Source organism: Peromyscus maniculatus, chromosome 19 (assembly GCF_049852395.1).
Source record: "Peromyscus maniculatus bairdii isolate BWxNUB_F1_BW_parent chromosome 19, HU_Pman_BW_mat_3.1, whole genome shotgun sequence".
NCBI lineage: Eukaryota > Metazoa > Chordata > Mammalia > Rodentia > Cricetidae > Peromyscus > Peromyscus maniculatus.
The window spans coordinates 48945376-48969535 of NC_134870.1; the positions used below are offsets into that span (position 1 = coordinate 48945376).

The following is a 24160-nucleotide window of genomic DNA, read 5'->3' on the forward strand; positions in this document are numbered from 1 at the left end:
TGGAAGTTGCTTCCTAAAATAAGATGGTCTCCTAGACTTATCCCTTCCTTGCTATGAAAAGGACTTTTTACTCAAAGTCTCCTTGTTCTTCTGGTCAGGAGTAGTACTTAGAAGCACTATGCTTGCGGCTTCTTGGATAGTTCTTGGTTACCAGGCCCCCTCAGTGGATGAGAAGCTAGGGAATATATAATATGTATGTGTGCATGGATGTACTATGTAGAACCTGAAAGCCAGTGCCAGTCAGCTTTTCCCTCTCATCTCTCCCATTTCAGTGTGAAACTTGCTCCTATTAGGCTACATTCATTTCCTTCCCCTTTCTGTCGGCAACACATTTTCTACTGCCTACGCCACCATCCGATTATGGTGCTTAAAGAACTGCAATCCTGGGACTGAACCACAACTCTTGGACCTCCCTCCTTGATGGAATTGTCAAGGGATGACGAATTTTACTTTACATTGAGTTATAATAAATGTGTTTTTTGAGACCAAGTTGAAAATAATTTTTTTGTTTGAGATATTAGCATTTTAAAAAGGACTTTATATTTTTATAATTCAGGTTTGACCTTGTTGATACCCTACCTTCTGACTACCAAGAAAAAGTGGAAAGATTGTAAGATCCGAGTATTCATTGGTGGAAAAATAAACAGAATAGACCATGACCGGAGAGCGTAAGTTTGTTTTAAGTTGGAGACCATTAATCAAATAGTCCTTTCATGATAGAGATTTGATACAATAAAAACCATATAGACTCTGAAGTATTAACCATACTGCAGAAGCCTCATTAAATAGAACCTTATCCTCTTTAATTTTTTGACATCCATATTTAAACTATACATGCATAATTTTCTTAGATGTGGTAGTTTAGCACATTGGCATTTTAGAAAGTCTTTATTAATACCTGTACCGTCAAGTGTTAGAAGCAGATCTTTAATCTTTTGAAAGAAAGTACATAGAAATGGCCTTTTCGTATATAGAGAAATTGTGTGGACTTGGAGACATCAGCATACTATTGTCTGCACTGCCATGAGTCTGGTTTCTGGTGCTTCTCTCCTGGCCTTGTCCCCGAAGGGTACTGCACACATTGCTTCCAGTTTCCTGTAGAAAGTCTGAGAGTTTTGACTGATGCTCCCACAGCCCTGTAACCACTTCTAGACAGTGTGAGTGCTGCAGTGTGGCGTCAAGTTTCTGGTACTTGTCTTGTCCCCACTCCAGATACGTCCTGCATGCTGTCCACATTTTGGGGATTTCAGGCATTTTTGGTCTACCTTTTTTATCTCTTATATACATAGTTCTTCATTTGCCTCATTCCTCTATGTAAACGTGTTGTGTGGCAAGACTTTTCCTGGGGAGATGAGCACACACATCTACTCACCCCAGATAGGGAACCTATGACAAGACTACATGGATACTACCAAAGTCCAACTTAGTGAACCAATGAGTTTTACTGGGCTTACTTACAGGAGTGTGGTTGAGGAGTTACTTAAGGAGCAGATATGACTCAAAGACAGCTGCCTCACCAAGGCCCACCCCAGCATGGTGTCAGCTCACGAACGCTGGAAACCTGGAGCTCACTGCACTGCCTGCAGGCAGCTCAACTGGTTGGAGAGTGTCTGTGCACTTTGCAAGTGACCCTGGTCTAATCCTCTGTCTGGCAGCTTGGCTGGCTTTTGCTTACAGGCAGCTAGTCTGGTCTGAGTCTTCTTTGCAGCTTGGCTTCTCTGAGAGTGACTCTCAGCAGCCTTATTACTTACTCTGGGAGGGAGGAGCCCAGTGAATATGGTCAGTTTCAGGAACTTCCTGGTGCTGTTGTGTGTTGTTTATCTTCCTGCTTAAGGAGCTTCTTTGCAGGATGGAGTATATCAAACTTGGAGGAAACTGTTATACAACAAAATGCTGCATTCTTTTGAATCCAGCTCAGTTCTCACAGTGCTGGGCTCCCTATACTCCCCTTTCCTCTCTCCAGCACATTTCCTTCCTGAATAGTTAACATTTGAATCCACTTACATCACTTTCTTAAATTTTAGCAGGGATAGAGAGGGTTAGATGATAGTCATCTCTACCGAGGCAATTTCAGTGTTTTCTTTTTTAAAGGAGAGTATGGGCCAACTCAGGAAATTTGTGTAGCAACTGATAGACTTTCCGTTTAGATCATCTTATCACATATGTAGTGAATAAGAATACTTAACATCCTTTGCATGTCTGAATACTGTTTGTTCTTTTTGTCATAGGATGGCTACTTTACTTAGTAAATTCCGAATAGATTTCTCTGATATCATGGTCCTAGGAGATATCAACACCAAACCAAAAAAAGAAAAGTAAGTTGCTGGATAAATTACTCTATATAAATTTCCAACTCTTTTGGCCTGTGCAGACATAGATAATTTAACTTGAAATGATTACCAGAGCTTTTTCTCTGCCCCGAGTTATGTGAAACCACATGGTGATTGGCTTGCCAGTGATACTGAAGAAAGCTTAAAGAATTCTCAGTTTTCAGAAGGGATTTCACTTTTTTTTTTTTTTTTTTCTTCGAGACAGGGTTTCTCTGTGTAGCTTTGCGCCTTTCCTGGAGCTCACTTGGTAGCCCAGGCTGGCCTCGAACTCACAGAGATCCGCCTGCCTCCGCCTCCCGAGTGCTGGGATTAAAGGCGTGCGCCACCAACGCCCGGCTAAGGGATTTCATTCTTTAGACATGCTTTCTGAAAATTTTTAGTGCCACAGAAATTGCAGATAGGTTTTAAATTCCAGATATTTCCTACCCACGGTCACTAAAAGCATTTGATCCTGACTTTACATACGTATTACTTCCATTGTTTACTTTTATAGTGAAAAATCTGAATTTCCCGATAATAGTTGCAGTCAAGAGGCTCTTACTCACAGTTTCTATTTTTGGAATAGTCTTCTTGAAAATAGCACAGAGAGGCAGTTACTGTCTGTGTGTATTTTGTCAGGAATAACTAATTATTTTTAGGCATGTGTTAAGTGAGTTAGAGAGCTGGGATAAAGACCGTTTTACATTGAGTTGGAAAAGATTTGCTATTTGAGCAAAGATGTATTTTACTCATGCTCAGGAATCATTTTGGCTAATGTGATACTCTTTAGTTTGAGAGTTGACACAGGTAAGGGCAGATTACAGTGTGACAGACTTTAGCTCCAACTTTGTTATCATCTGTGCAGTTCGAGAGACTAGAAATTAGTTTTCTAACTAAATTATAAAAATGATTACAAGTTTGTAACAAGTTATAATTTCTACTTAAAGTTGTTCCTAATACATAATTCAAAACAAGATTGAAAGTATTCTTTCTGTTCTTTAAAGTATTGTCGCTTTTGATGACATGATTGAGCCATACAGACTTCATGAGGATGATAAAGAACAGGACATTGCAGATAAAATGAAGGAAGATGAGCCTTGGCGAATAACAGATAATGAGCTTGAGCTTTATAAGACTAAGGTACTCTTCCCTTCTCTCTTTTTCAGTAGTCTTACATGTGATTTAATAGAATTACTGATGCTGTAAGTACCAAGTGCTGTGATTTAATACAGGGGAAATGGTTATGTAAATTAAACTTCCCTTAAGGGTCATTTTATATTTGAATGGTGGGAAGCAGCCATCTAATATTTTTTTTTTTTTTTTTTTGGTTTTTTGAGACAGGGTTTCTCTGTGTAGCTTTGCGCCTTTCCTGGGACTCACTTGGTAGTCCAGGCTGGCCTCGAACTCACAGAGATCCACCTGGCTCTGCCTCCCGAGTGCTGGGATTAAAGGCGTGCGCCACCACCGCCCAGCCCATCTAATATTTTTCTAAATGGTATTTTATTGTACAAAATTTGTTTTTGCTACTTGTTTTAAAAACCATGGTAGTCTCCACTTCATCTTGTTCTTCTTCCTCCTATTCTTCCTCCTTCCCCCTTCTCCTTTTTCTTTGGTAGTGATGAAGATCTAGCGCATGGCTGCATGGGCTCACACACTGTATACTGAGCTACAGTCTGCCTTACAATTCTGATTCTACCCTTCTCCATTTCAGACATACCGGCAGATCAGGCTAAACGAGTTATTAAAGGAGCACTCGAGCACATCTAATATTATTGTCATGTAAGTATTATTGGAGAAGGTTCGGGCTGTTTTCATGAAGGTGCATGAAGGTGCCAGAGGCTTTTCTGCATCCTGTCCACTTACAAAATAATCACTCAGAGGCTTAGACTAATTATAAATGTTTGGCCGATGGCCCAAGCTTATTACTAACTAGCTCTTACAATTTAAATTAACCCATAGTTCTTATCTATGTTTAGCCACGTGGCTTGGCACCTTTTCTCAGTATGGCATTCTCATCTTGCTTTCTCTGCATCTGGCTGGTGACTGTGACTCCACCCCTCTCTTTCCCAGCATTCCTGGCTCTTACCGTCTTTCTGTCCCCTCTTCCTCAGTGCTCTCTGAGCCTTGGTTGGGAGTGGACGGCACATGTGTGATAAGAGATGCCCATTCACAGCCAAGAACTCAGTCACGTACTCAATATTTTGATAAGTTATGAGTCTCTGCATTAACCACTGCCCTCTGCTGTAAGCTTCTCAGAGCAACGTTGAGGGCGAGCAATTGTAAACACGGGTGTGAACATTTAGAAGGCAGTCTGAGTCCATGATCATTTAACAAAATCATAGAAGTAACCCCTAGGACCACTGCCATCCCAGCCATGAGCTTTTGACCCTGTTCACAGTAGCAGCCATAATTTCCTTCCTGCAGAGCAGGCCTGCCTCTGATGCAGTCAAATTGCAGGGGTTCCACTGTAACAGTCACACACCATTGGGGTGCTTTTTCGTTTTGTTTTTAATCCATAGCCCAGGCTGATCTTAAACTTGGAGCAGTTCTCTGCCTCTGTCTGCCAAGTGCTGGGATTTCAGTCCTGTACTACAAGGCCTGGCTAATAAGTGCTTAAAAAGTTTATCAGAAGGACATTATCTATAAAAAGGAAACTCACACTCTAAAATATGGTTGCCTTCAACATGTGGAGCTAGCATTTAGGCATGAACAAGAGATACACTACCTACCCTTGTATCCCTCTAATTAATTTCTTTTGATAAGTTATTCTGAACTTTTATGTTCATATTCTTTAATTTCCTTTTCACCTTTTCAAAAGTTTCTAGCAGGGCCACAGGTGTGTGAGGCATAGGGGGGTTCACAGTAGAATTTGGCTTCCAGACAGCTTTCCCATAAAGCTAAGTGTAAAGGCTGCATAGAATATTGACCTGGTCCAGCAGTTCCTGTCTGAACCCACCCCGTTTCTCCTGCAGCTGTGTACCGTGTGCACATGCTGTCTTTGAATTAGATGTAGTTCTATGCGCACATGCTGTCTTTGAATTAGATGTAGTTCTATGCGCACATGCTGTCTTTGAGTTAGACTCAGTTACTGGTCCCACCTGAGCCTCTCCCCTGTGAGCCATGTTATTAGAGATAATGTGAACCTGGATGTTTTTAGTTCTGAATCCTGTGTCCCTAACAGATAAGAAAAGCTCAGGCACCCAGAAACCAAGACAGATAATGAAATGTGGGGACATAAAGAACTGTCAGGGTAACACCAAACACAGCGTTTTCAGTTTGTGCTGATGGTGGGCAAACTTCTAGAATGAAAGACGCTAAGCCATAGAAATTTAGAATGAATCCTTAGAGGTCAAGAGGTCACTCCCATGCTCTATAAATAGAAACTAAAATTCACAAGAGAAGGTAAAATTAATACACAGTTAATTATACTTTATTTTCCATCTATAACTACTGTCTGGATTCTAATACAAATACATTTTTTCTTCTAAAGAATCCTATCCTTATTGAAGGACTAGTTTGACTAAATATTAATATTATTAATAATAAATATGAATTATATGTATTGAAGTTCACATACTTACTCTTATGGACAAATGTTTGAATATTGGTTGAAACCTAAAAATCTGGGGATAATGAAATGAGAGTATGTATAGTAGTTACTGTTGTATCTATGCAGAATTTCCCTCCATTCAGGTTTTATCATGAGAATTGGGACCTAATTAATAATTGCTGTTTCATTTTCTTCTCCAAAGCATTGCTCATTGTCTTCTCATTCTGATCCTAGGAGTCTCCCAGTCGCACGGAAAGGTGCTGTGTCCAGTGCTCTGTATATGGCTTGGTTAGACGCTCTATCTAAGGACCTGCCACCAATCCTCCTAGTTCGTGGGAACCATCAGAGCGTCCTTACCTTCTATTCTTAGTTATTCTGCACCATGGACTGCCCTCCAGGAATGGTACTTCAGTGCCTAGTGAAAGCGACTGAAATCGTCAGTAACACCAGATACCACGGTGGTGAACTGGGACTTTGTTTCAGTACTTCATTGATTTGAAAGCACATGGGAACGTTGCTCCATTGATAGATAGATGGAGACTTGAGTTTTAGTCAACTCCATATCAGTGACTGGTAATTCTTTCTTGGTGGACTGGAGTTCATGAGAGTAAAGTTGTCCTTTGCTACTTGGAAGCAATAAGAGTGTGTTATTTTGTGATTGATGAGAGGGGTACAAAAGCCTTTAGCCTTGAGGTGCCTTCTGAAATTAACCAAATTTCATCCATACAGCTGTCGTCTTTTGTAAATTTATAGAATGGTAAACTTTGCCTTCAGATGTTTTTATTTCTAATCTGTCACCTTCAGTGGACACTCCTTTTCATCTTCCATTGACCAGTCAGTCTGGAGTACTGTGTGTTTTGTATTACTTTTGTAAAAGTATCTGTTAGATACTCAAGATGATTAGGACAAACTAATAAAATATATGGGGGAAAATACCAAAAAATGGAGCCCAAGGTTAGGTTTATGTGAGTATATGTACATGTAGAGCAAGGAAATAGAGGCCCAAACACCATTTTTAACTCTCAATTGAAATTATGTATTATTTCTTAAAAATCTTAGAAAAGGGTGAAGATCTACCCAGCACTACTTACATGATGCTGAAAAATCACATGTCCTTTTCAAACAAAACCCAAGATCATTTGTATTATTTCTAAAAGATCTGTTCTAATTTAGAATTCCTCTCAAATGTGAGGGACTTTTAAGACATGGTAACAGGTGGTTTTGGAGGAAATTTAGACAAAGAAATGCCATTTAATAGAACATTTCAATAAACACTATGGGACTTTCACTATCCTACGCCATACTTTATTTAAAAAAAAATCATTAAAATTTTATCAATGGTTAAATGGACCACTGTTTTCTTAGTGGAAATGGTTTTAGGCTTAATTTATTCAAGTATCAAGTACATTTAGTCTTAATACACTCAGGTTTGAACAGATTATTCTGAACATTGAAATTTAATCCATTCTTAATACTTTAAAACTTTTGTGTTAAAGAAAACTGCCAGTTTGTGCGTTTGACCTTGTCGTCTACTCGTGCACTTGACAGTGCGGATGTGCTGTCCTGAAAGCTTTATATACAGTTTTTAATGTGAAGTTTCTCATTTTTCAAGGAAGGACTTCCTAAACACATTTCAAGGGATTCGTGTCTACATGTCTGTATGTGTGTATGTTATGCATACACAGGTGCATATGTGTATATGTAAAGAAATTTTGGTTGCTGGTGTTTCAGATTTTAAAGTGGTCACAGTTGAGTAGATTACATTTTTTGTTTTGTTTCAATAAACATTCAAGTCAGATTAAGAGGTTACAGGTGTCATGGAGGACAAAGACAATTTGAAGATTATAGTGAAACTTGATCCAGTTATCCAGTTAGGTGCAGTGCTGTTGAGCAGTTGATCAGTGAGTTTCAATGGTGGAAAACAGACACAGACTTCCATCATCTTAGGGAAATGTTAGATAAGCATTTTCAGTGATGCAATATTTCTGCATGAATATGACCTAAATTAATACCAGCTGGATATCTGGTTGTTTCCATTCAGAATATTAAGAAAATGAAAAATGATTTTTCTAAGTTTTTCCTACATTAAAATTCAATATTGTTCCATTTACTTTAAATTCTGCAGAGTTTGGAGGCAATATAGAAATGCCATATTCCATAAACCATATCATGCTTGAGTTTTCTGAATGGATAATAGGGCATGGGCTGAATGCTGCTATCTTGACATGTGCACAGGTACACTTGCCTTTTGTTTCTAAAGGTTTTTTTTTCCCCCATTCAGGAAAACTTCATTGTGACCTGTACTACAGAAACTAAATGTCATACACCATACATTTGTGTATAAAGTACATACAGTGGATCTCAATACACATACTAGGGAGGGTAATATTGTTTGTGAAATAATGTAAGAAGCTTTCCACTTTTAAAAACATTACGTTCACTTAACACTAGATACCAGGTCAGACATTTTCAAGGTTGCAATAGTACTCTAAACTGAAAATTTTCAACAATTCTTAGAGATGCTAGCTAGTATTAAAACTATTTTTATTTTATGCTGAATTTTGATTATTTTGATGCCAAATTATTTTTAGTCCTAATCATTGATAATAACTTGAAAATAATTATGCAGTGGCATTTGAATTCATTGTTATGATAGGTAAAAAATTCAGTGGGTTCAGAGAGAATGTTGGTGTTGATTATTAACAGTTACTAAATCAAATATTTATTTGTTGCAATGTTTCCTTTGTGCTTTAGGTTTTCCTTTACACTCTTTTCATATTGCTTTCTGATATACATGTTTTTTTAAGACTATGAAAATAATTGAAAGAGTTGAGCTCTGGTGGGTGATTATCTGCTCAGTTTGAAAATGTAATATTTTGATAATACTGTACTGTACCTGTCACAAATGCTTTTGTGATGTTTTAACCCTGAGTATTGCAGTTGCTGCAATAAAGGAAGTGGAGTCATTCAAACTTTACCATCTACTCTTCATTTTACCTGTTTTCTGCCAGCTTTGCAGTCTCATCCCACGTCAGTGGCGAATACTCCCTAGCGCCTGTGGCTTTGAAGTGGCTTTGGGGAAACTGAGTGAATTGCTCACCACCTCCAGTCTCCCCAGAGTGACGATTGGTACTGACTTGACTGAGCAAAGTACATACAGCACAGTCTGGTTGTTTTTAAACTGATTGAGATTTTCTAATTCTTAATTTCGGGCCAGACTTCTCAGGGGAAACTAAAAGATTAAAAAGGATTCATATTCCCTGAACGTAGGTTGATCCTTGGCTCCTGGGGTTGGTTGGTTTGTTTTCGTTTTGACAAGCTGATCTGCAGTTTTACAAAGCATTTTCCCTTTCTCATTTGGAGCCTTTCCTGGGTGTGTTTCATGTGCTGGACTGTTACTTACATTGCGTTTACTCTTGAGAAAGCAGCTTAGAGAGGTTAGGAAGTTTGCTAAAGGTCATGGAAATTGCTGAGGACATTGGCGAAAGCCAGCAATTTGTCCTGCGTGCACAGTGCTGCTCTGCAGGGCCACTGAGGTGGAGCAGGCATTTGCACTCCCCTCCCACCCTGCTCTGCAAGTCTGCCCCATATTCATATTACAGCCGCAAATAAATACTCCAGATCGACATCATAGATCTGAAACCAAGTCCACTTGTGCTCTTTGTTTTTATTCTCAAATAAGCTGCTGTTCCTGCCACTTTACTCTTTGGGAGCTTAGTAAGGAATTCAAAAGTTACTTTGACATTTTGATTTTAAACAGAAACCAGTAGGGTTTTGTTAATCATTTCAGCTGAGGGAAAAGTTACAGTTGATAGGCAGTCAATATGTACCAACAAGGTAATTTTCGAACCTGAAGAAACCCATGGTGAAGATAGTGCAATCCTCGGAGGCACTCTGTAGAAAATTTTATCTTGCTGCAGTAGTTCACATAGTAAATACATAAGATGTGTTAATGGGCTAAGCATTGGGGGTGTTATATGAATCAGTTTAATGGTTTTTATAAATATGGTGGCAAGATAAGAATTTAGAGTCATCATTCTAAAGAAAATGTGACTTGCCACCTCCTGGTGAATAGATTTACCTTTGCAGCTGTCCTCACACACCAGGGACCCATATCCCAGTCCAGTCAATACACAGCATCTGCACTGCTGTTTGCATATGAAGACAATTGTCTAGTATGTTCTGCCCACAATTAAAAACTAAACTTAACTTCTTTTGATCCATGAAGTAGGGTGAATGATCCTTGGATCTTGGATTAAGAGCCTGACTCATTTCTTGGTAAAATTGTATCAAAATATTGCTGAAGCATTTGTTAGAGAACTGTTAAGATTTTGCCCTAGAAGAAGATATAATTTAGTCTAAAGAAAAACATTTCATAGGCTAGCTTCGATTCACCTTTCTCATCTCTAGTAACAGAAATACACAAAGATAATATTAAAGTTAAGAAGGCAGTATTTCATATTTACAGAGCTACATGGAAAAAGATAAAATGAACAGAGTATGCTTGCCAGTCTACATTTTAAATCCAATGAAACCAATTGTAAAGGCAGGAATTCTATTTTGAAAACAAGCAATGTTTAGGGCAGTGGTTCTCAACCATGGAAGAATGGCCCTTTCATGGGGGGTCACATCAGATGTTTACATTATGATTTATAACAGTAGCAAAATGAGGAAGTAACAATGAAAATCGTGTTATGGTTGGGGGAATCCCCACATGAGGAACTCGATTACAGGGTTGTAGCATTAGGAAGGTTGAGAACCTAGGTTCTTCTTTTAATTAAAATTGTTTTCACACAGTGTATTTTGAAGTTTTTGCCCTCCTCCAACTTCTAGATTCCCCACACATTTCTATCCACCCAACTTTATATTCTTTTCCTGTTTCAAAGCAAAAATAAGCCTATAAAGTCAAGCAACCGACCAATAAGACAAATAGTTGAATAAATAAAACCAAAAAAAATCCAAAATGTGTGTTTTGTGTCAACAACTCCTGGACATGGGGCCTGCCCTAGAGTGTGGTTGGTATATCCAGTGATCCTCCAGTGGAGGAAACTGGTCTCTTTGCCGACAGGTATCAATTGCATATAGCTTCTTTGTTAGGGATGGGACCCTAGTGTCTGCTTCTCCCTTTCAGTGCTGAGATCCCCTCTGGCTTGAACCTGTACAGGGCTTGTGTGTGCAACCACAGGCTCTGTAAGTTCATAAGCACCCCAGTCCCATTGTGTTAGGAAGATGGCTGTTTCTTTGGGGTCACCCATCACCTCTGGCGTTAAAATCTTTCCATCTTCTCTTCTGCATAGACCCCTGACTCCTGAGGTGTAGGGTTTGATCTCATTTAGGGTTGACTGCTCCCAAGTCTCCCATTCTCTGCACAGGGTCCAGTTAGGGGGTCTCTGTATTTTTTTTTTTTTTATCTACTGCAAGAAAACAATTCACTGATGAGGCTGGAGGGCAGATAATTGACCTGTGGACAAGGCAGTATGTCATTAGGAGTCATTTTATTGCTTTATTCCTTTAGCAGAGTAAAAATTTTCCTCTAGGCTCATGACCTATGTAGTCTCAGGTTCTTGGCTACTTTACCAGTGTCATATATGGATTTCATCTCAGGGAGTGGGCCTTAAGTCCAACTGATTGATCACTCCCATAATATTTGGGCCACTATTACACCAGTATATCTTGCAGGTAGGTTGCTTATGTAGGTCTCAGGATCTATCAGCTGGGTGATACTGGTAATCATTCTCCAGTAGTGGGAAGAGTTCCTTCCAACACCATGAGCGCTGGTCAGTAGGGGTGGAGCTTTTTTTAGGCACCAGTTTTGTGTTTGATGACATAGTATTGTTTTCAGCAAGAGGCCCTTAACATCAGGTTCTGGAGAGCAACTAATAGCTTTGACAGTAACGTGATGTTTGGGGGGTTCCTTGGGATCCCTTTGGTCAACTACTCAAGATGTAACTCGTTCCTTGCACAGTAGTTGTTACTTATGGCATAAGAGAGTTGAGGCATTGCCTCCCCTGTTATTGGTGACTCCTTCATCTGTGTATGTATTTTAACAAGCTTCTGTAGTATTAGGTTTCCATATGGTGTTTGTTTCAAATGAGATTTATAGCTGTCACTCCCCGTGTTCACTCTTTTACCCTTCCATTCCCTCCCCATTTAATCCACCTTTTCTAGTTCCCTCCTTGTATCTTTATAACACTATATTCTATTTCCCCTTCCTTGGAAGACTCTCCCCACCTCCCTTGTCCCTTACTGGGTACCTAGTATCTGTGGCTATTCAGATTATAGCACACATACGGAAAACTTAAAAGCCAACATCCACATACAAGAGAAACTGTGCAATAATTGTCTTTGGGGATCTGAATTACCCCCCTCAGGATGATTTTTTTCTAGCTTCATCCTCTTATAAATTTTAATTTTCTTAGGAGCAGATTTGTGTAAAGTGCTATATTTTCAATATCCATTCAATAGTTGATGCACATCTTGGCTGTTTCCAATTTCTGTGAACATGGTTGAGCAAGTGTCTCTGTAGTAAGATGTGGAATCTTCAGGTATATGCTCATGAATGGCACAGCTGGATCTTGAGGTAGATTCATTGTCAGCTTCCGGAGGAAAGACCATACCAATTTCCATAGTGCCTGTACCACTGCACACTCCCACCAGCAATGAGTAAGCATCCCCTTCCCCACATCCTCACCAGCATGGGCTGTCATTTGTTTTCTTGATCTTGGTCATTCTGACTGGGTCGGATGAAATCTCAAAGTAGTTTTGATTGGCATTTCCATGATCATCAAGGGTGTTGAACATTTCCTGAAGTGTTTTTCAACCATTTGTGTTTCATCTTTTGAGAACTCTGTTTAGTCCTGTACCTCATTTTTTAATTTGGGTTGTTTTCTTGATAGCCAGATATTTTAGTCCTCTATATATTTTAGATACTAACCTTCTACCAGCTGTATAATTGGTAAAGATCTTTTCCCATTCTGTAGGCTGCTGCTTTGCCCAAATAATAGTGTCCTTAGCCATGTAGATGCTTTTCAGACTCATGAAGTCTCATTTATTAATTGTTGATCTTAGTGCCTGTGTTATTGGTGTTCTGTTCAGAAAGTCCTTCCCTGTGCCAGTGAGTTCAAGCCTACTCCATACTTTCTCTTCTATCAGATACAGGGTACCTGTCTTTATTGTTGAGGCTCCTGATTAATTTGGAATTTTGTTCAGGGTGATAGATGCAGATCTATTTCCATTATTTGACATGAAGCCATCCAGTTTGGCAAACACCATTTGTTAAAGATGCTGTCTTTCCCTCCATGCCTTTTAATCAGTTGGTGAGGCTTATCTCTGAGGTTTTTGTTTGACATCCTGAGTTTTTCTGGTTTTATTTCAGTGTGGGTTTTCTTTCGTGATTCTGTTTCTTTGTTAAATCTCACTTTCATGTCTTCAGTTGTTTTCATTATTTCCCTCAGCTGTGTTTTCGTGGTCTTCATTAAGGCATCTATTCATATCATCTTTAAGGTTCTTGAATGTATTAATAATCAACTGGCGCCCGAACTTGGGGCTAAAGAAAAAAAGGGTTAAAGAAAAAAAAGGAAGAAAAAAAAAAAAGAGGGACTAAAGAAAAAGGACAAATGAACAGGGATAAAGGCCGGTGTTATTAAAAAAAAAAAAAATACTAAAGACAAAGTCCCTTAACCAAGAGGCGCTCCAATAAAGTGTGATCTGAGAAGAATCCTCGCGTGGTGGTAAAGAGGATTCAGAACTCAACACACGGAGTGGTGACGTCAGTAAGTTCTTCAGGAACAGTGACGTCGGTAAATGCCCCACAGTTCCTAATTCTCTCTCTCTCAAATGAGCGGCAGCCGCCGGTTTGAGTTACTGGCGGGTTCCTGGGGCTTGGAAGAGAGAGGAAAAGGAACATAGACAGTAATATAAAAAATATAAAAGTAATATAAAAAATAAGCCATGTAAAGATGGATATCACACAGAGAGTTTGGATTATATTGTCTTTGGGATTTTTAACTGCAGAAAAACATTTGATCGTAAAAGATGTTGAGTTAAACCAATATGTATATATTAAAGATATCTTGACTTTAAAATTTGGATATAAGGATGTGTTACTTTGGAAAGGAGACTCTGCTTTTGTCTCTACAGAAAGCCAGAGGCTATGGATTTGTTCCAGATTAAGATACATCAGGTTTGACCAGCCAAGACCACCTGAAAGGTCTCCGATGACACCATGGCCCAGATGATCCAGCATCCAGAATCGTTTCAAGGCAACTGGCTCAGACGATACGGTCTCACGGACTACTCCATGATCCTAAAATTTTCTTTGCATCCCCATAAGATACAGCGCCCCCCTCCAGCAGGAAGTAGTAAGAGAAGCTACGCCCAAATTCCCAAATATACCAAGCTGACTTTGGAGATGTGTAAAAGTTAAAACCTTCCTTTAAAAAAAAAAAAGAAAGGGGAAGTGCTGTGGGATGTTCTGTAGGTCCTGTGGGAGCCCATTCTCAGGTTCTTTGTGGCGTTACCCAGCAGGTCCGTATAGAGGATGATTAGGACCATGGGCCTGAGTGCAGGTGTTTGAGATGGTCTGCACTTGGCTGTGCTGGGGGATGGTCTGTATGTCAAGTTGCTCTGATTGGTTAATAAATAAAACCTGATCGGCCGTGGCTAGGCAGGATAAAAGGACAGAAAGGCAGAAGGAGACGCTGCAGCCGCCGCAATGACCAGAGAGGCTGCAGCCGCCGCCATGACCAGCAGCATGTGAAGACGCTAGTAAGCCACCAGCCACATGGCAAGGTATAGATGTATGGAAATGGATCAATTTAAGATAAAAGCACAGTTAGCAAGATAAGGACAGTTAGCAGGAAGCCTGCCACGGCCACGCGGTTTGAAAGCAATATAAGTGTCTGTGTTTACTTGGTTGGGTCTGAGCGGCTGTGGGACTGGCGGGTGACAGAGGTTTGTCCTGACTGTGGGCGAGGCGGAAAAATCAAGCTACAATCAACTCTTTTCAAGTGTTTGTCTTAGGCTTCAGCTGAATTACTTTTCTCCGGGCCTATTGCTGCAGTAGGGTTGCTGGCTTCCAGAGGATGCATATTGTCTTAGCTGTTCATGTTTGTGCTTTTGCACTGGGATCTAGGCATCTAGAGTTACAGTGTTTGAATTATTTCTCCATGTAGATAGCTGGTCTTCTCTTTATCAGGTGGGTGTTTGTCTGGGTTGCTGTTACCCACTCTGGATCTAGGCAGGTGTGGTGGCTATGAAGTCCCTGGTAGAGAGTATTTGTGTGGGTCAGCACATGACACAAAGGAATGGAGCTGGGCTTGCAGGAAAGGCTGAGAAGGGCAGCGGGGAATAGAGAGGGAGATCGTAGGTCTGCACCAAGAGACCAAGTCCCCGGAGAATATAGGTGAGGTGAGAAGAAGGCTCCTGCAAGCAGCTGTAACAGGACTGTGGTGAGATCAGAATGCCTCCAGGAAGGATAGTGTAAATCACTTGCCTCATCGCCAAGGATGGGTACTGGGGCTTCCCTGGTGGAAAGTGTTCCTGAGCCTTGGTGGATGACACAAAGAAAGAGGAGCTGGCAGGGAAGGCCCAGACAGGCTGCCAGCAGGAGCTCAAGTGCCCCTGAATCTGGGTGGAATCCCCAGCCGGAAGTGACACTGAGAACTTGCTGGTCTACAGTTGTTCTGCTTAAGCCATGAGTAAGTACACCTTGAGTTCCTAAGATGCTCTACTCAGATATTTAGAAGACGATAAGGACGATTTGAGAATGGGAAAGGACACCGATGGCCTTGGATGGGAAGTCCGGCCCCAAGAAGTTCATGGACTCAAAGATTTGCCTTTAAAAAAATTTTAAACTGTCAGAATTCTATTTTCCTTTGGAAAATAGTAAATTGTAAAGAATGGAGGTCATTTTATTCCCTGATTTCTTTTTTTTTTGAAAAAAGTGTTGATCATTTCCTGTTAGTGACTCCATCCCAGTCTCATAATGATAGCCCACATTGTGCCAGTGGCCCGCTTCCTGGATGCATCCGTGAAGGTAATCTTTGCTTATGTTCATACACCTGGGAGGTGAGTGTTGACATAAACTTCACAGTTGACTTTTTCCCCTCAGAAAGCTGATCGTAGTAAAGCACAGGTGTGTTGTGTTTTGAAATACTGATGAGTGGTTCTCAAGCTGTCACCGCTTAGCTTACACCAGAATCTACCAGAGGGTTCAGTAAAGTTCACTTAAGCTACCAGCCTAGCATGGGCAAAGTAGTTTATGCCCAGCACCACACATAATCATACTTCACTCCTGGTGCATCATGGCTATCTAAAACAAAGGTCTCCGCATTCTTCCTTCATAGAGCTCGCCCTCGTGTGGAATTGTCTTTGTCACTTTTTCTATGGGATACAGTCATTCCGACTTACCCACCCCACCCTCTTTTTGTTTTGTTTTGTTTTCTGAGACAGGGTTTCTCTGTGTAGCTTCGGAGCCTGTCCTGGAACTTGCTCTGTAGACCAGGCTGGCCTCAAACTCACAGGGATCCACCTACCTCTGCCTCCTAAGTGCTGGGAATAAAGGCGTGCGCCACGACTGCCTGGACTCCGAGTATCTCCCTTTTAATAGCAGCTGTGTATTAAATTATTGAAACTTTTATTAGTTTTTTTATTTGTTTGTTGTTTTGTCTGTGGCCAGATCAAAAACTAAAAGTTGCTAATAGGAAAGGAAGTCCAGGAAGGCAGCCAAGTTATTCGCTACATTATGTGAGAGGGCTTCTTGGGAAAAGCCCCACTGAGTCCTGGCTGCTTAGCCATGAGGGCAGTGAGAGGATGAGAGAAGAGCGTCAGTGAGCTCTGCTTAGCAAGTGTGGTCCCTCTGACTTGGCCGTGGCATTGGGTAGACATGAATCGTATACCTACCTGCCTGACCTGCAGTGGGTCCTCTGTACAAGTGAGGAAGGAGAGGGACTGGGAAGATTACACAGTAGATTGTGTGGCCTGTGACCTCTTGGGACTGCTTTAAATCATAATGGTCCTGCTTCGGCTGAATATGAGAGAACCTGAGTCACCAGCTGTTTGGGAGTCTAGTTACCAGGACTTATCAGAATGTAGAGTATTTATGACGTTCACTTCTGAATGTGGCTCATTATAACAGAGCAAACTGAATGGCTAAAGGATACTTTCCCTCTAATGGGCCTGATGAGGGCTGATGGTGATGTATCAGATGGTTGACGTGTTTTTCCTCATTTAGTCTTTAACAGGCGTGATCTGGTTTTGAGTCTTGGTCATAGGTAAAGTACCATAGAGCCCAGATAAAGGCAGTGTAGCTGAACCCTGTGCTCTTAACCTTCAGCCACCCTGCTTCCAGCTCATATGCTATTGTGAAGTTATGGTTAAAAAAAAAAAAAAAAAAAAGGAAAAATTGCCTTTCATATGAGTCCGTGGCTGGCTGTGCCTGTTCATTCCACCCTCTCATTCTTGTCTTTCATATCTGTGTGAATGTGGGTTCCCTTTGGCTGCTCCTGTGAGCCAGGGGTGAGCCAGGGGTAGAGAACAGCTCTGAGGAAGTCCCAGCTGCTCAGTCCCAGGCCAATCGTTTTCTGGTCAGCCATACTCTTGACTTTTCCAGACCCTAGCCTTTGGGAATTGCAGGACAACGCCAACAACTGAAGCCAGACCCTTTCTAATTTTGTTGCTTAAATTGTGTGTGTGTGTGTGTGTGTGTGTGTTTGTGTGTGTGTGTGTGTTTGTGTGTGTGTGTTTGTGTGTGTGCGCGTGCACCCGAGCACAGGTATCCCTGCAGGCCTCAGGACTTGGATCCCCTGGAGTTGAAATTACAGGTGGTTGTGAGCTGCTTGATGTGGGTGCTGGGCATTGAACTCTAGTCCTCTGGAAGAGCAGTGTATGCTCTTAACTATTGAGCCATCTCTCCAGCCCCTGAAGTCAAGATTCTTGATTTAACATTTCTCTAATATCTAATGAGGCAGGAGCTCAATATATGAACTGGATGAACTGGCCACAAAAATGGGAGAACGAAGGACGTAGTTTAACAACTGGCGAGGCACTTGCAAGGTCATCAGTGGCAACCCTGGCCAGCACCAGTGGCTAGCAGATAGTCACAGTCAGCAGCCAACAGAAGCTGGGCACTGGCAGCATGCCATCATCTCCATGGCTGAGCCAGAAGAGTCTGCACAGACTGTCTGATTGGCACACCCTGTGATGAGCCCAGTCCCACTAGAAATTAGTCTTCGGCCAGTTTCTGACTTGAGTTTTATAAAAAAGCCCCAGGGACATGCAGCTTATGTCCTTCCTCTTGGATTTTCTCCTTTTCCTGGTTTCTCACTTTTCCTTACAAAGCTTTGCTTTCCCTTCGCATTCTCCCTCAAGTCCATGTGTTTAATTATCACTTGCATGAGACACCAAACCCCAGAGCCACTGACTCACATTGACACCTTGAGTCCTTTGGTCACATCTGGGCAGATCTGGAAGATCTCCCGATCCACATTGCCAATAGTGTTTAACATGCCTATAACATACTAAACACCACCTTTAACACAGCCCTGGACCCACTTTATATGCTAATTACAATGCTATGAGGAAACTGTATTAAGTCAATTTTTCACTTTAGAAAATGCCCTTATATGTGTACCTTGCCTATCAATCAGAAAGTATTTTAGGGCCTCTATACCATAAATATAACTTTTTTTTTTTTTTGGTTTTTTGAGACAGAGTTTCTCTGTGTAGTTTTGGAGCCTGTCCTGGATCTCATTCTGTAGACCAGGCTGGCCTCGAACTCACAGAGATCCGCCTGGCTCTCCCTTCCAAGTGCTAGGATTAAAGGCGTGTGCCACTGCCACCTGGCTCATAAATATAACTTAATAAGTTTTTTGATTGTAAATCTAACAGAAGCTTAAAGTTTCTTATTTACTGAGAAAGTATGTAATAGCTGTTAATTAGTTTCCATATTTATTAACCTGTCTTTTTCTAATTTTCTAAGGAAAGAAACAATCCATTGGTTTTAGGAACCCAAACCTTGGCATTGCTCCAAATAAAAGCAATAACCATTCTTCTTTCCTACTGTTTATTCTAACATTGCCTATCATAGTAACCATTAATAATTTACATAGCAATTCCTTATTTTCACTGCCTGAGACCCTCCTTCTAATACATTTCTGCCTTTACTCTGATTCCAGTCTAATTCCCAGTCAGGCCGTGTGAAATCATTACTTCTAACTGTCAGTGACTAGCCATCCAGACTCGGTTTACCTCTTTGTCAAGCTAGACTAGTTTTCAGTAACATTTATACCCATTGCTCTCAAGTCATTTGATCAATCTTAGTTTTGTGTGACATATATACTTCAAAAATTTACCAATTCATTAAATATTTATATTCCTTATCTCTATACTGATCCTAGTTACTGTGAACAAAACTATTTCAACTTTTTTTTCCAGATAAAAGATATTGATTGGTTGACAATGTGGCCGGCCACACTCATGGCCAACAGACACTTCTGTAGCAATTTAGACAACCGCATTATAGACACTGATGGAGTCCATGGACCCAGAGGAGAACCTATTACTGCTACTTTCCTAAAGCAGCATAATTTCTAAGTGCATCCCAAACACCCATTTGCCCACAGATGCATGTCACCCTCACTCTTCACCAAAGGAGCCTCTTCTTACAGCAGATGGAGCCCATTACAGAAATCCAAACTGGTCAAAAGGCAGAGAACCACTGACCATGGGATTCCCCAACCCCATCTGATAATAACCCCACACCACTGCTCTCAGACCTGAGGCTAAGTAGCATCATGGAAAGGGGACAGAAAGATTCTAACCAGAGAAGCAGTGTGTTTGCTGTGAGATACTACTGTAGGACAAGGAAGCTGTACCCATGAAATCTCAAAGCTATGGTCACCTAAACAAGACCGACCCAGTGGCAACACCTGTTGACTGGCTGGAGGCACTGTTTCTAGTTAACATTCTCTACTTCCTGCTTGAGGTTCAAATGGGAGCTCTCAGGTTGCTATTACAGCTGCCATACCTGCTGGTTCCTGTTATGATGATGACCACTCTGGGACCAGGAACCCAAATAAACTCTTCTCTAAGTTGCCTTGGTCATGGTGTTCTATCATAGTAATAGAAATGTAACTAGTAGAGCCCAAGTTTGGTAATACTAATACTGTGGTATTATTAACCAAAATGGAGAAATAACTTCTGTAGGTCAGCCAAGGAGGAAGCCCACAGCCTCTCTAAAACTTAAATGCATCTTCAGGTATTCTGTGAGTCTTCTACTTAAAGCACGTGAGTTGTTTTCATGCACTATGTGAGTATTACCACATAATTCAGGGAATGCTAGGATCATTATCAAGGTTTTGATGCTGTCAATTACCCTGTAGCTGAACTTGTAGTTGAATATTCAAGAAGTTACATGTAAATCATAAGGTGCTAATCCATCCATGTTTGATAGACAACACAGTTTTACAAGGCATATCATCTGCATAATACTACATATATGTAATGTGTACACACATACATCTTCATATACAGATGCATTAGGTTTTACAAACCAGCTCTACAATCCCTACCACATTTCCTTACATCTTTAAATGCATCACTAATAAACTTGTATATTACTATAATACATAGGCTTTTATTCTTGCCAAACCCCTAAGACCAGAAAAACATATGCATTAGTTGAGGATAATTCCATAAATAGGAAATTAAAGTACAACATCAACCAGCAACAGATTTCAGCCTAACTCATAATTAAACCATCTTTGAAAACTCAAAAGCTTTATCTATCTCCGAGCTTGTCAGGCTAAAACTTTTTATTTTTCCTTGAGAAGTTACTGAAAAGATTTCCCCACACTAATCTAGCACTTAAACATAGCATCTTTTTTCTTTTTTCTCCAAGGGTGTTTTCTCTAGATGCGATTTTTTTTAAACTTAATTACAACTTCAATTTGAAGCAGGTTTTATCCTGACTCACACAAAGTATATTTAACTTTCCCCATATAGCTAACATAGCTGAGTACATAAAACTAGGCATGGGAAAGGCCTAGGTGTGTTTTGTTTGTTTGTTTTTAATAATTCCGTTAGCTATAGATTTGGTCCTGGCATTTTGACGAATTTCTAGTATGATTCTACATGCAAACTGCCATATGCCAGAAAGAATGCTTCACAGCTCTTGAAGGTCAGAAGGAGGAAGCAGGCATCAGAGCATTCCCTGGTAGATCAAACACTGCCCTCAGCCCCTCAGCAGCAGTATGAGGAAGAAGCAGTTAAGTGGAAGTTGGCTTAGTATGTACCACTGTTGGGGGTGGTAAACAGAATAAACCCATATCAATAAAACCCAGCATAAAGTGTCTTTAAGGACACTCAAAAATAGTAGCACACACCTTTAATCCCAGCACTCAGGAGGCAGAGGCAGGTGGCTCTATGCAAGTTCAAGGCCAGCCTGTTCTACACAGTGAGTTCTAGGACAGCTGGAGCTATGTAGAGAGACCCTGTCTCAAAAAACCAATACCAAACCAAACCAACACAAAACACCAGCCAAAATGTAATGTTAAAAAGGAACCTGTAGAAGTTTACAGATAAAGTAAAAATCAACTACAAAAGTAATTTTAATATATCTGACTATATAATAGCTAAAACCCAAACTGCTATGCTTAGCGCCGAAGTAAATGTCTAGCAGAATTAGTTGGTGAAGGGCACGCACGCAGTAGTAGCTCAGAGCTCCAAGGACTTAGCTGTGTTCTCTGTCTTCCACAAGAGACCTGTTCTGCAGTGCCTTGCCTCAGAAACTGAGTCTCATTCCTGGTAACGGAATGCCACGGGCAATTCGGCAACAGTAGACGATTTCTGAACAAGCAACAACTGAACACTAGCTCCTTGCACACACAAGACTCCAAGGAGTCTCTAGCAGCACCAGGGTTGTGTCTCACTGCCCCGCAGTCTTGGTTCTGAACACACAGCATGCACTTTGCATTGTGCATGCCATCGTGCTGCACGATGCCAAGAAATACTGCCAGAAGCAGTGTGGCTCAGATTCAAGACTATTGAGCATTAAAAATTTACTATTTTTAGTGTACATACAAAGTTTTCTGTTCAGTAGAAACACGGTGGTTGTATAATGGGCAAAGAGGACTTTTAATATTTTCTAATCATACACACACTAATTTAAAATTTTTTATAACATATCTGATGTCCTCTTTTGGAGGCATATACCCATATGTGCTCATATACACACACACATACACAAATAATTTTAAAATTATGGTTGGTAGTGTTTGTGCCTATCAGTGTGGGTGTCCTTAGAGGTCAGAAGAAGGTGTTGGATCTGCTGAAGATGGAGTTACAGATGGATGTGAACCATCACATGGGTGCTGAGAACAGAGCCCATGTCCCAGCCCTGGTCATTCATATTTGGCTCTAGAATAAACCATCTGTTATTCCTCTTGAGACAAGACTGATGTTTTTGCCTGCATGCTCACTTTGGGAGCCTATTGTTCAAATGACACATAAACCCTGGCGTTCCACTGTGAGAATCCCACACCCCTGGAGGATTTGAAGGCTTGGCTCTTCCCATCTCTTCCTTCGGGACAATGGAATCTCTGCAGAGTTTCTGCTGCCATTTTCTTCTCGGCCTTGTGCTCATCACCAACATCACCATTGTCTTCCAGCGGAACATCTGTGCCTCAATCCAGTCCACACTTGTTACAACCAGACCACACTGCTTTGGTCAGAGGGGTGTGCAGAACAGGACACACTGAGGTTGAGATGGCCAGGAGTCCTAGGCCTCAGGCACCTCCTGAATCTGCCTGTTTTGAATTTCCACTCTTTATTTCTTTGGCTCACAACTGACCACTGGGGTTTTAAATACCGAAAACCTTTTGTTTGATATCATCTAATTATGTTTGTCAGCTGGAGAGCTCTTGGCAAAACCACATCTTGCCCTTTGTCCTTCACAAAAGCCAACATCCACCTGTGCTTACAGAAAACTGGTAGGATCACCAGAATAGCCAAAAGTATGCTGTTACCATGGAGACCAACTACCCAAGCTGCCACAGTGGAAACAGCTTTCTCACTAAGAGCAGGTCCTTGAAGGGAGTGTAGTTCAAAGAGGGCCATCTCTCCCAGGCTGAATCCAGTAGCTTATACAGGACAGGATGATTGCAGTCTGCTCAGCATTTCCTCATAGGTGGAGGTCTGTGGTCAAATGATGCATCTCTGTGCAGGGCCCCTCTGGACACTGGTGAGTTACCCTCCTGTAGTTCTGACATACCACACACACAGGTGAGGGAGGCATTGGGCCAGAGGCCCTTGTGTTGATCACCAAACTTTTGATAAGGGAAAAAAAACAGGATTAATGGTAGAGTAGACTGTTGTGGAGTTGGGAGGAACTAGAAAAAGGAAGACAAAAGAAAACATCACCTGATTATCACTGGATTGTAGAAGAAAAGGGTCTGGTGAGGTTAGTCGGGATGTGAAGGAGTAGGGGCACTGGTCCCAATGCTTAGCTTTAGTGTCAAAATGGAATTTTCCATAAGTTAAACCGTGAAGCAATTGAGCAGAGCATGCTGTCATGGACACTGTGGTTTCATGTTTCTGCAGACCTGATGCCTATTCATTTCCCCATTTTTACATTTATTACTTAGATTTGTTTCTGTTTTCTGAAAGAGATGATTTTGTATTGAACCCTGCTTTTCTCAGTCGTGATGGCTGATGAAATTGACAGAGACTTTCAACTGTAGTTCCCCGCTTATTAGAAATTATGCAAATTACATGGGATATTTTTTATTCAACTCAATCCCAGAAAAAGTCCATGCCTGAACATTAAGAGAGGTCTCTGGAAATAACCATGGCTTTCCCCAAGTCCCCACTGTCTTGCACATCATGATCTGTGGTAACAGTGGAGCTGATCTTACATCTTAAACAGGCTTAACCATTTCACAACATCAAAGTAAGTCTGTTTCTAAAAGGATGGGACAAGTTAGCTGCTCAGGCTCAGATCACACAGAGTTCACATGTTCCGTTGGACGTACTTGACCCAGACGAGCTAATGATCGGTTTTCTCCTGAACATTTAAAGAGTGAGGAGATAGAATGCAGCAGCCTAGATCTGTGTAAGAATGCAGCATTGCTTTCTTCTGCAACCCAAGGCCATTCACCTTCCTCTGAAGAGAGGTGGGGCATTAAAATACCCCAAATCCCACCTGGGAGAGAAGAGAGAGGCTTTACAGGAAGCTGACCTCAGTCTCATGCTGACCTCACTAGTCCCCATGGCCAGGGGCATGTTCCTTGGCCTTTGTGAACTC

General features: G+C 41.1%; 1 protein-coding gene across 2 annotated transcripts in view; it reads left to right on the forward strand.

Annotated features, from left to right (window-relative positions):
* Slc12a2 (solute carrier family 12 member 2) overlaps positions 1-8836 on the forward strand; it is a 74489-nt gene extending 65653 nt beyond the window's left edge. For both annotated transcript variants that reach the window (XM_076555289.1, XM_016001580.3), the window contains 5 exons: positions 557-668; positions 2229-2315; positions 3314-3449; positions 4021-4088; positions 6094-8836. In XM_076555289.1, coding sequence (XP_076411404.1) covers positions 557-668; positions 2229-2315; positions 3314-3449; positions 4021-4088; positions 6094-6229 — 539 coding nt within the window. In that variant the 3' untranslated portion in view covers positions 6230-8836. The remainder of the gene's footprint in view (positions 1-556; positions 669-2228; positions 2316-3313; positions 3450-4020; positions 4089-6093) is intronic.
* The last annotated feature ends 15324 nt before the right edge of the window (positions 8837-24160 follow it).